General features: G+C 39.4%; 1 protein-coding gene across 1 annotated transcript in view; it reads left to right on the top strand.

The window, feature by feature from the left end:
- The window catches only part of GABBR2 (gamma-aminobutyric acid type B receptor subunit 2), a gene marked incomplete at both ends in the record, with an annotated part of 455,829 nt that overhangs the window by 286,071 nt on the left and 156,725 nt on the right, over window positions 1-13,033 (top strand). The window contains one exon of the mRNA XM_080610768.1: window positions 12,948-13,028. Coding sequence (XP_080466894.1) covers window positions 12,948-13,028 — 81 coding nt within the window. The remainder of the gene's footprint in view (window positions 1-12,947; window positions 13,029-13,033) is intronic.

Here is a 13,033-nt window from a genome sequence, read left to right on the forward strand (position 1 = left end):
GTGAGAAGGACTTAATGATAGGTTGTCCTGGGTTCAGCAGTGGCAGTCAGTTTTTCTCCTTAGTAGCTGGTGCAGCACTGTGTTTTTGACTTTCAGCCTGGGAACAGGGCTAATAACACCGATGTTTAGACTGACCAAGGACTTTGTGAGTCTCATGCTCTGCCAGGGAGGAGGAGAAGCTGGGAGGAAGCAGGGACAGGACACCTGACCCAAACTAGCCAAAGAGGTATTCCATACCACAGCACGTCATGCCCGGGGATGTAGAACTGAGAGTTCCCGGAAGGGCTGGATCACTGCGGGGTGGGGGCGAGGTACCAGTTGGTGAACGGTTGTATTCTCTTCCCTTGTTATTTCCTTTATCATTATTACTGTTAGTGGTAGCAGTAGTGATTTGTGTTATACCTTAGTTATTAAACTGTTCTTATCTCAACCCATGGGAGTTGCATTCTTTCGATTCTCCTCCCCGCCCCTCCAGGAGCATAGGGAAGAAAGGTGGGGGGGGAAGTAGAAACTGCGTGGTTCTGATTTACGGCCTGGGCTTAAACCACGACATAGGTATACAAGGATTATGGATCTACAACCAGGACCACAGACCTCCGTGGATCTCAGGGCTCGTCTCTCCGAGATTAGCTGCTATAACTTTTGATAATGAAGCATGGCAAAGCTTGTCTTTGTCCTCACACCATTTCTCTGCACCTCCCACCACCTGTGCCTTCTGGTCATTGGGATCAGCGCTGTTGCCCTACCTGACCACTGAGCTGTGTATGTTCTGCAGTTGTACATGCGTTAGCTGCTCTCTTGGCTTTTTCTGGTCTCTGATCTCTCTGTCAGATCTCCTGGTCCTTTAAAATGTTTTTCAGCCCTATAACCCTGCTCTAATTTAAAAACAGACCATGAAAAACAATGAAATTTTGGCACAGGTAAAGATTTTTGTTGGTCTTGTTAGAGACAGTTGAGGTATATTGCTCTATAAACATTATTTTTTTCATGTATTTGGAGGGGAGGGGTGTGAAAGTTGTGAAGGGTTTCAGTATTTTGAGGTTAGAAGCATGAACTGGAAAGGACTGTGATGTAAATAGCTAGTCCAGAAGAGTCCATAAAGGATAATACCGGCTGCAGAAATGGGAATCACTTTGACCCTGGTTGCGTGAATTGCAACACTGTTATCCTCTGCAGCTGAGGTATGAAAAACAATTGCAGAAACAGTCAATGTGATGGAATAGGCTGTGGAAGTTATAGAATATTTTCCATTTAAGTAAGAAACTTCCATTTCTACGTGTATATCCACTGCCATGTTCCAGAAATTATTCAGCAGGGCAGGGCAAGGCAAGCTACAGTTTAGTGTTGATGCTGTACACGGGAAACAGGGGCACTGCCAAGCAGCAATGACCGCCTCTGAATAGTGTGATTGAAAAGGAGCCAGCAACTCCTCTTGCAGCAATGCCAGAGCAGAGGAAGATGCCACACGAGCACTGTTCTGTTTAGCAGCTGTGTTTTTTCCCCATGTTTACACATGCTACTGATGAAATGAGGAATAGCATGGTCTAGCTGAGTGAAAAAGTGATTTAAGCAGCATGGGCTTTTGGCACTGGGAAACCCTGTCTTAGCACGTGTTGTGGCATGTAAAAGAGATCATAAATCCAGGCCTTTTTATTGTCCTTTCTCTCTCCTTGTCCTGGTTCTGCCAGGATGTAGAGTAGGACATCTTCATTCCTTCGAGAAAGTCAGGATGTGCTAGATGCACTGTTGAGATGAGGAAGGCATTAAGAATAAGAAAACGACTGTAGCTGAAATGTGGAGGGCCCAGTTTTCTAAATTTACAAGTGGCTTAAACCATGACAAAGTTAATGTAGAAACTAAAATCATCATTACTGTATGCTATCAATGTTCTGGGCAGAATAGTTTCTTTCAGACTATGAATGTTTTGTCAGACTTTTTTCTCTTGGTACCTGACATGTCTGTTTTGATTCTGGAAACTCTTAGATGAGCGTATTTAATGTTATGCACAGAAATAACGCTATGCTTATGTATAAATACTTGTGTGCTCTAGCTGTGCTTTGCCAGGCAACTTTATTCTAGAGCTGTCTGTCAGGTTTATTATATAGCAGCTCTATATTAATTATTAAATCTTTTATTATTTAGAGTAATTGTAGTTTAATGGCTGTAGTTTTCCATGGGAGGTTTTTTCCTTTAATGCAGGCTTGGTTTTTGTAAATATTCAATCTCTGATGAAGAAACAAAAGAATTTAAAATTAACCACCCCAACAATGAAGCATACCATATTTTAGGAAAATTTTGAAGAAATCACTAAAGATAAAATCAGGGACTATCACTTCAAAACTCTTCTTTATATTTTAATCAATCTTCTGCATCACTTGCTTTGCTTTTAGTAAAATACATGTTATTCCTAATTAGTACTAAGAAGAGATTACTGTAGGCTTTTATCTCCTTTCTGTTTTTTCTAGGGGGTTAGTAGTGCGAGCAGATTACTTAAAACAGCTTAAAGCAGGTGGAGGTTCGCTGAAATAGCAGGAAAACAGAGTATTTCTCTGGAACATTTAACAAGTTGAAGTTGTAGTGTGTTTCTTTCCTCTTCAATATAAGATTAGCTTACAGGCTAAAAAAAAATCTAACCAAACCAAAATAGTTTCCTGAATGAGCTTTATTTTGCAAATATTATTGGGGCATCTTTTCCTGTGATTTTTAACACCATTAGAATTTTAAAGGAAAAATAAAGAAATAGTGGTGGTGATAAATTTTGAAGTTCAAGATAAGAATGCATCCTACTAAAATGTACTGGTATTAACTGAAGGAAGGCAAACATCTCTACCAACATGAGAAATGTGTGTCAGGGTGGGTTAAATTCGGACTTGCCTGTTAGTATCCTCTTATGTTTCAAAACTGTTTTGGCCTCCTCATCCTGACATAAAATTCACATACACCTAAACAAAATGGGCGTCAAATTGAAATTCATAAAATGAGAAATATCATTGTAGGCGTAGACAGAGAATTTCAAGCACTGGTTTTCGAAAACCCAACACTTCTGTTGTAGGTCAGCAGTCTCCTGTGAGTAGATTCACCTCCTGGATCAGTCTCTTAAAGCCTTTGACACCTGAGCAGGGCACAGTCATTTTTTCTAGCTGCCGATATTTCATACAGAGATTTCATGTCAGGCTGCACAGACTCATTGCCTGCACCCTTTGGCCTGTGCCCCAGGCTTTGTGTTCCTCACATATGTGCCTACATTCTCACAAGCACCCCTCCTCCTGGTGGGCACCCCAAACTTTGCAAATTCCTCAGGTAGCCTCTTTGGGGTCAAAAAGACAGGCAAGAAATGCAGATTTCGAAGAGGAATTTCCCAGCAGCCACTTGTACTTGTAAAAACACTCAAAGTATTACTCATGAACACGCTTTTCTCACCCTATGAATCATGCAATTCTTCGGTTAAATGGGCATCCTGGGGTTGTATAACATTTCTTGTTTTCTCACTCCCTGGTGTGCTGTCTCTAACTGTAGCAGTGACCCCGACAGGGAGCTACCCTCCCCAAGGACAAGGAAATACAATCTGTGATCCCATGTGGCTCTAGCCCCTAAGCACAGGGAGCTGATTGTCAGGGAATGGTTAGAGCTTGAAAGGTTCAATGTCTGTGGCTTTCAGTGCCTCTTTGAGTGACAGTTCTCTTGTTCATCTCAGCAGTAGAAGCTGGAAGAGTGATCTAGGTGAGTATCACTACTTAGGTGCCTTTATAGTCTCTCCTATGTTTCTGCAAAGGGTCGCTTGCAGATACAGGTTGTTACACAAGTGGGATTTTTGTTGCCCTAAATTTTTTTTTTCTGTAATCCTTCCACTATTCTTCCTGAACAAAGTATTTGGAATAGACCAGCCTGGGTGAGTCAAACCTGGCTTTTTTTCTACAGGAAAAAGCCCTGGCAGTCACTGTATAAATTCCAAGACAGAAAAGAGCATGTAGTTTGTAGCTTTGTATAAATGTGTTTAACACTGCCTCAGCTACCTTATTTTGTGTCTCAGGATGAGGCCAGTGGGAATTGTGCCTTTGGGTATGACCCTGAATCGTGAAGAAGATATTCCAAGCTATTTACGTGCAACAGTGTTTTCACAGGCCACCTGGTGTTATGGCAAGAGTAGATATTCCAGGACATAGCGAGCAGCTCAGATCCAACATTCGTAATATGCACAACAGCTGCTGCTCTCCTCCCATTTCAGGCATGGTAACTGTGAAACTCCAACCTCTAAGTAATGCACTTTTAAATGTGGAAAAGTTTATGGATGCAGAACATAAGGAAGAAGCCGAAGCATGTTGTTTTCTGACCTTTCAGCTGGAGCAGGCCAGGCACAGGCTGCTGAGAAGCTGCTCAGCATGTGCTCAGCTCTCCCTTCCCAGGGGAGGGGAAGCACAACCCTGACAGATGGCAAGGGAAGGCCCTAATCATATAATCGTAGGTATGCATCCAAATGTGCTATAATAGAGCCTTTGTTTTGTCTCTGTGTTGTGTGAGATTACCAGAAAGCAGGCATGCCTTGCTAAGCAGAGGGAAAACAACCTTGATATGAGCCACTCAGTCACTTTGTCATGTCTGTGCAATAGCTGGCATGCTGCTCTGCTCCTGTTCTCTGGCCAAGCACACCTCTTCTGTGGCAGGTGACATTTTTATTCCTGTCACTTTATGCATTTAAGTCTGGTTATAAAATTAATTAGGAAGGGCCACCCAGCCCTCAGAAGGAGGACTGTGTCATGCAGCTTGGTCTGTATGTCTGAGCAGCCACCAAAATCCCAGTGGCAGTGACTTGGTAGCACTGTTCAGGTCAGCTGGAGCTGTCCACAGACTGCGGCTGCTGTCAGTGGTCATGCTGTGCATCACCACACTGAGAAGAAAAGCCTCTCTAGGGAAAGAGTTTTTCTAAGTTACTGATTTGGGGTTTTTTTATTTGTTCTCTCAACTGCAAAAACTGAGTGATACTCCACATTGAATTAAATTTAAACTTTCAGTTAGGCAAGCAATGTGTCGAGGTAAACGCAGTGAAACATTTCTTTTGGGCATGCGTGAGAAAAATAAAATTAAATACTAGAATATTGAACCTACTGGAGGAGGAAAAGATCACCCTGATCTTCTGTCTGATTCTAACATATGCAGCCAGGCTGGAGTCAGGGTCATCCAGGTTCCCAGGACTGTCTTTCCTGTCAAGACATCCGCTGATGGTGGCCAGTCACATATTCTGCCAGTTTTGTGTGGAAAGCTTAAATGCTGAGCCAGCAGATGGAAGCTGAGATTAGGCTGATGGCTTGGTGCTTTGCGTTTTTCAGCTACTGACAGACTTCAACCTGGTGAGTCAGAAGAGACTGACAGCAGTCCTATTCCCAGTGTTTCTTCCCTAAATAACACTGCTTGGTGAATTTGACTTTAGTTCATGAGTAGCTTTTGGGTTAACTAAAAGAAAAAAAATAGCCCAACATTTTCTGTCCATTTGATAACGATTCAGATCTTTCCTTTGCCAGACTCTCCTGATAGTGCACACTGTGCGTAATCAGACTCGGCACTGGAGAGATAATAATTGCATTTTTTTCTCCTTGGATAAGAAGTCTGGAAACACTACTGCTCTGTCATCTTGGGTTTCTTTGGAAGTCTCATAGATTGTCAAAATATATATGTTGCCATCCTATGGTTTGCTGTCCCTTGTGTTTGAGTTAGTGCAGTATCATGGTATCTCTTGAATTGTGCCTCTCAGTCTGACATTTCAGCACTCTGAAATAAAGCTCAAGAAGTAACAAAATGTGGCCGCAGCCTCTCTCACTGGCACCCTCACCTCCTGTGCAGTCCTGGCTTCAGTTGTCCCTTTCCTGGAGAGACTCTGACAGATGGAGCTGCTGCTGGGCCCTGGGCTGCTGCCAGAGGGACTTCTTCACACATCAGTGGCATCTGTATCCAAACCTGTCACTGTCGGGATGTTCCTTCAAACCTGGGAAGCTCCTGGGCGGTGTCCCGGGAAGCCAGCCCAAGACTCTGTGTCTCCACAGGTTGATTTCCTGTCACATCCACTGTAGAAAGTAGATGAGTGTATGAAAGTAAAGGTACTTAAAGGCACACAACAATTAATAGAGTTATGTTATTATTTAATACTTGAGAAAATTCCTTCTCGTGGTGGCTGCCTGTAGTTTTACATAGGCAGAGCTATTTCCCACTTGTGAATTCTGAGTTAAGAAAAGCACATTGGTTTTGGACTCTGCTAGGAAGAGGTGATTCCAAGCGATAAGTGAAATAAATACCAATTTTTGTTTGTAGGCCATGTTACATTTAGACACGTATTAATATTAAAAACCGTATGTATACTTACACTCTGAGACACTGATGACTTCAATGAATAATTTACAGCAAATAAACTCTCAGAATGATGAGGATTTTAATTCTCTGAAAAGTTAATTACTCATAAAAAAGGACAAACAATAGCATCAGAAAACCCTTAGCTGGATTGAGATGTTGCAGATATTGCACATGCAAGTATCCTAAAACATAATCATACCCTACCCATCTGAATTATTTTCTTTTTCGTATCTATTAACTTCCTTAAGGGATTTAAAGATAATTCATATTACTGGCATATGTTTCAGTGGTTATACAGTTTGATTATAATTCTTGGTTAAGATTTCATGCTAGCAGTATTAAACCCTCAAAAAAGTGTGATCTTATATACAACTTCATTTCAAACTATCAAGGAATATATTAAGCATCCTAAAAAACAGGAACTTCTTTTTAGAAAAATTAATGTAAGCTCTTTATACTTGGTTCATCACACCAGCCATTATACTTCATGGATAATCTGCCTTCATTACTGTATATTTGTTTATGCCTTTCCCAGCTTCCTGAATGAAAGGTATAATGATGGTGTTAACAATTCAGATTTTAAGAAGCAATTGTTTTAAACTCAAAGTCATTATTTTTATTTCATTTTATAGCTGTTTGATGAATAATATATAAATAACCAAGATATTTAAGTATCAATCCACATGAACTATATTACTAAATTTCTACGCAGAGCTAGAAGCCAGTCTGACAAGTAAAATAGGAGACAAATGTAAAATCAGGGAGGTAAAAACAAAGGTTATAAAGAATCAGTAAAATAAAATTTATAAGCTTTTAAGAATGTAGATGCTTGAACTTTTTATGGAAAAATCTTCTTGGGCTATAAAACAACTAGATTTTTTATGAATGCATGATACTTAATGACATTTTATGTGCTACTTGCTTGCTATGTCTTGTTGGCTAAATACCATTACTAGCTTAGTGAAATAAGCCCAGGGTTAAGACTTCTTAGCTTTTATCCTGACTCTAAGGTTGGCATACACTATTTGGCATTTGGCTGGTTTTACCTCTCTGTCTGTTTTGATTTATGGATGAATGAAAGATAGGACTTGAGAGCTGGCTATGAAAAGCAATTATCACTTGCTATACATACTGCGTTCATAAATCAGGATTTTCTATATGCTGCGTGCCCTGGAATTCTGGATTTCAGAAATAAACCATCAGATCTTCAAATGAAGGAAATAGTTATGCAGGAGTTGAAGGTAATATTTCTTTGGGCAAAACAGATTTTTAACTCTAATTACAAGGGTAAAAAAACCTCAGGTAATTCAAATTCTTGAAAAGGTAACATATTTTTCTTCCTTGATTCTTTCTTTTCTGGCAGCTTCTGCCGAGGACTAATCTTCTATCTGACCTGACATTTTCTTCCTTATTTGAACGGCGATTCTTAATCTTAGCATTTCTGTCTTTAAACAAAGAAATGGTTGCCTACAAGTAGATAGAAAATCATGAAAAAGGCTTTGATCATTAATTATTTATAAGCTTCTCTTGTGATTTGTTTTTGTTTTGTTTTTTTTTTTTTTTAATTGTAAATTTTCAACTTGTTTTGGTTATTGCCGATATGTAATAAGCAAAACTGAAAAGCTTCCCATCCTGTTTGACAAGGATATATTATGAAATTTAAGAGTACATTAATTTTCTAAGAGTTTCTACAGGGCCCATAACATGAAATGTTTCTGTATTTATACTGAAGAAAATTAGCTTTCATGACTCTTGGTTTTGTTCAGCAATGTAAAGGCATTTAAAACAGCACTTCCAGCTATTGTGGTAGATCGTTAGTTTGTGAAACAACTTTCTAAATGAGTGAAACAAAGGTAAAACAGGTTAGAAGAGACTTTTCAGGCAATTTGCACAGGATTTACTGAAATATGGAAAGTGTTCTCAGATTTGCCATCAATTTAAAGTTTCCAGCTTAGATTTTCCACTACTTGTGTTTGGCCCATCTTCTTTGCTTGGACTTGTTCTCTGAATACCCTTGGTCACAGGATTGCTGTCGCTCAGTGTGACGCATTAGCTCTTCAGGAGCCTTCACAGTAGGTGATAGAGGGAAGGAGAATGAAGAGCAAAGACCTCTCAGTGACAATTGATTGCCAGGTGACCGATAAAGTGCTGAGAAAACATTCACTTCTTAAAAGAGAATGTGACCAGAAGTCAAATTGGAGAAAGGCAAGCCTCAGGACACCATAATGTAATATGTGTGTACACCCTTCACTCTGTCTCTGGACTGAACCTCTCAATGAGTTGTCAATAGCTTGTGAATGCTAAACTGTCAAATAGGATAAATGTGTCTTTGAACATGTGAGTACTTGTGTAGTGATTATACTGGTGTAATTATTTTTATGTTGGCTCAACTGTATCACTGCTAGGGTTATTTGTACCATTTCCATCAGAAACCTTATATATATACAAAGTCTTAGTGTCGTTAGGACCTGACCAGTATTGTCTATATAGAGGGTAATGAGGGAAATCCATCTGTCGCATCTTGTACACATTACAAGTGTTTTCTCTCATCCTTAAATATCTTTTAGTATAAAATATCTTCATGAGGTGTGAATAAGCACACTTATAAAAATGTAGTGGAAATAGAAATTATGATATGCAGTGAATGGAACTGAAACTAAGCATAAAGTCATATGGAAATCAGTGTGAGTATGTAACAGTAATACTGGCAATCATAATACTCATGTGCTTTTTGGTAAGTTTGATTTACTCAGCTGATGTCGGTTGCAGGATAACTATTGCCTTTATTCAACAAGAACATGTAGCTACCTGATACGCAATTAAGCATCTGTTGAATTAACTTTGTGAAATTTGACCCAATTAATGAAGTGGTAGTATGTCATCATGTTTTTGTTAATTCTGCAATAAAACATGAAGAAGGAAACATTTTAATTCACATTTAAGAGTAGGTTAGTTTTTGGTGGCAGAAGAATTTAATCTTGGCCATGTAAGTAATCTATTCTGTGACAATTAATTAACAACAAAGATTAGTTGTTTATGATTCTGTTAAGCATAAAATTGAGTCATATAGTTCTGGACCAGTTTTCTCTGGGTTGGCCATTTTTCATATTTTTCTGTTCCATGTGAAAGAACAGCTGCAGATTCATGTTTTAAAATCCCAACACTCCTGTCATGGTATTCACAAACATTATCTCACAAAACAAATATATTTTCCCTCATATGTTTTCTTCTGCATTTTAACCTGAGCAGGTTAAAAAGGGGGCTTTCAATACAGTCTATTGATCATGAGCATTGAAATATAATTTAAAAATAATGAAAGCTCTATAGAAAGAAGGAACAGCATATTCTGAATATTGTGCAAAGCATTTTATTGGTGTGTTTATTTGGAGGAGTTCCACTTCCTCCTGTCCTTTTGTTGTTGAACACAGAAAGATTTTGACAGATATGAGCTACATTATACAAAGAGTATACTGACTTGAATAATTCAGAATTTCCAAAGCGAATGGCATGTAGAAAAGTAGAGCCTGCTGTCCTATCCTTAGCTATGTCGGCTTGTGCAAGAGAGCAAAGAGCCATAGTGCTGCCTCCTTGCTTCCTTTAATTAATATTTGGAGCTGGCTGTCACTGCTCAGCACTTGCACTTGGAGAAGTGAAAAACCAATAGCTGTATTTGCACTCCTAGCTGGGGGTACAAAAGAGCAAAAAGACTATTTGTGTCTCCCTCTCAACACCCCTGTATGGATAAAATATCCTTCTGCTGTATAAAAATATGATTTATTTCCCTCATTGACTACTTTCTACCATTGTAACTTCTTTAAGATATCAAACATCTTTATTGCTTTTCTTGACTTTAATAAGCATTGGTATGTGCTCTATGAACTATCCTTTCCCATTTGTAAGGGATGAGACATTGATCATGTGGTTCCTAGGTACTAAATGCTTTTTTTTCCCACACTCTTAAGTTTCAAAGTCCAAATAACTCTTGCTCTTAAGTTCAGTCTGTCATGAAAGTTTGTTTCTCCAAGCAGCTCTACAAAACTCCATTCCCACAAGGGCTAGCTCCTGGCACCCAGGCTGGCTAGTTGTAGGCTACCTTATCTATACTGCACTACAATGCAGTTACCATAGAATCATAGAATGGTTGGGATGGAAAGGACCTTAAGATCATCAAATTCCAACCCCCCTGCCATAGGCAGGGACACCTCACACTAAACAATGTCATCCAAGGCTCTGTCCAACCCAGCCTTGAACACCGCCAGGCATGGAGCATTCACAACTTCCTTGGGCAACCCATTCCAGTGCCTCACCACCCTCACAGTAAAGAATTTCTTCCTTATTTCCAATCTAAACTTCCCCTGTTTAAGTTTGAACCCATCACCCGTTGTCCTACCACTATAGTCCCTAATGAAGAGTTCCTCCCCAGCTTCCTTATAGGCCCCCTTCAGATACTGGAAGGCTGCTATGAGGTCTCCATGCAGCCTTCTCTTCTCCAGGCTGAACAGCCCCAGCCTTCTCAGCCTATCTTCATATGGAAGGTGCTCCAGCCCCTGACTGTCATAGGCACATTCTCAATGTTACCTCAACTGTAAAGGAAGCCACGTAAGAATTTATAAATTTTGAAAAGGAATGATGTTGTATGTCACATGAAGCAATCACAGGAAAAGTTCTCAATTGCAGGACTTTAAACATACCACAGATTCTCTTTGTGTATGCTTCCCCCCATATTATGTGTTTCTAGTCCCGGTAAGTATTCCATACAGAAATGTTTTTGAAGCAATTGCCCTTTTCTCTTCTTGCCCATCAGAGCTATCAGATTTTGGCCTGTTGCTGTAAAGTTGTGGCTAGACCAATACCAAGGTGTATGTCCTCCCAGTTTGGTTATAAGTAGATGCTGTGGACAATCTGGCATCTAATATGCAAAGTGTATGTTGGTATGTATTCAGGTGTTTGTCTCTCTTCTCTCTAGGTTGTGATGTTTTAGAACTACAGATAATAGCTGTCATGCTACAAATACAGATGGAAGTGAATTGGTCCAGTTTTTAGCAGTAACGATTTTAGCTTTTAGATGATTTTTGGGAAGATTTTATTGTGTAAGACTGTGAAGCATTTATGCCTTTAATTATTTCACAGAGGATTTTTGGCCTGTGACATTTGCTTCTAAGAGTATGTGAACGACCTTTGTGAAACTCTTCCTACAGACACAGACCAGGGGATTGCAATTTTATTCCAAACTAGTTTTAGGGTCCCACAAATGGATGATGCTCATGTGAAAGACAAATCAGGTTTTAGAACTGCAGACTCCATCTTTTCACAGGGGTACAGCAAACGCTTAGCTATCTCTGCCCCCTCTACAACTCTGCATAAACAATTTTAACAATAAGATGTGCGGTTTATGTAAGGAAAAGTTTTGCCTCCTGTGAGTTCTCAGATTAGTATTAATCACCCTGTAGATTTTACTAAAATAGAGGTAGCTGCTCCATTCGGCAGAACTGAATGAGCACAATCGCTTTGAGCAAGAAAGGAGAAAGGGTTAAGATGGAAATGCTGGGTGAAATACAGTCTTTTCAAATTTGCCATCTAGTTCAAGATCATCAATTCCCAAAATCAGTGTCACAAATATGGTCATGAGCTCAAAATTTAAGTCTAAATTGGGTTGTGAATGCCCAGACACAGAGGCCTGAAGGGAAATTTTTTGGCTCTGCTGAGCCAGCTCATAAAAGAAAACTTTAGCTGTTATGTCTGTGATTTATAAATCTCTGATCAAAATGCAAAACTTTTAGTGTAGAAGTTTATTATATTTAATTATAAAAATTAATATTTAATTATACTTTATTAACTTCTTGCACTTCTAAGCCACACCAAAACCCCAACAGAAATAGCAGAAATTAATTGGTGCCAGATGTTTTCAGATGTTTTCATGTGGGACAAGGAGTGCTGGAGTTTCAGCTACAGTGGCCAAGGCAGCAGCCAAACCAATTAAGTTCCTATATCTGTATTACTCTGCTCCATTAGGTACAGGAAGGCAATCTATGTGACAATAGTCCTAAAATAGCAGATGAGAGTAATAGTAAGATTTTAGTTCAAGTGCACATTGGTTTTAATTATATAACATAGTACGTTTTGCAGTCAGGGTAGTAATGAGTTGCTAATTCCCAATCAGCATAAAAGATTAGGTTCCCAGCATATGTATTAACGAGCCTGTCTACTCTGTACTGACTGGAGCCTGCCAATATGACTCCCCTGGGAAATACTTCACTAAGAAAGATGTCCCAGTGGTTTAAATGAGAGCAGAATGTCTGATTTAGCCATGTCTTTTCTCCCAACAAAATGTCCTGCATGATATAAGCCAGTAAGTAGGCATCTGATCTTTAAGCTGGAGATCTCTGTGCCCAATAACACAATTCCCTGAGTAGGTAAATGAGTTCTCAAAAATACTTTACATTTCTTCAAAGAAAATATTCCTTTTAATGATATCAGCTGTCTGGCATTCTGCTTTAATAACTCATGCAGTTTTCTTAACGTACTGTCAAAAAAGAAGGCAAAATCAGTTAAATAATTGAGAATATGTGAACTGCCATAAACAACTGCTCTTGTTTGTTTCTCTGCAGAAAGAAAGGAAGTGAAAGTGGGAGAGTACAATGCTGTGGCTGACACACTGGAAATAATCAACAACAGCATCAGGTTCCAAGGTAGG

Source organism: Psittacula echo (assembly GCF_963264785.1).
Source record: "Psittacula echo genome assembly, chromosome: 2".
NCBI lineage: Eukaryota > Metazoa > Chordata > Aves > Psittaciformes > Psittacidae > Psittacula > Psittacula echo.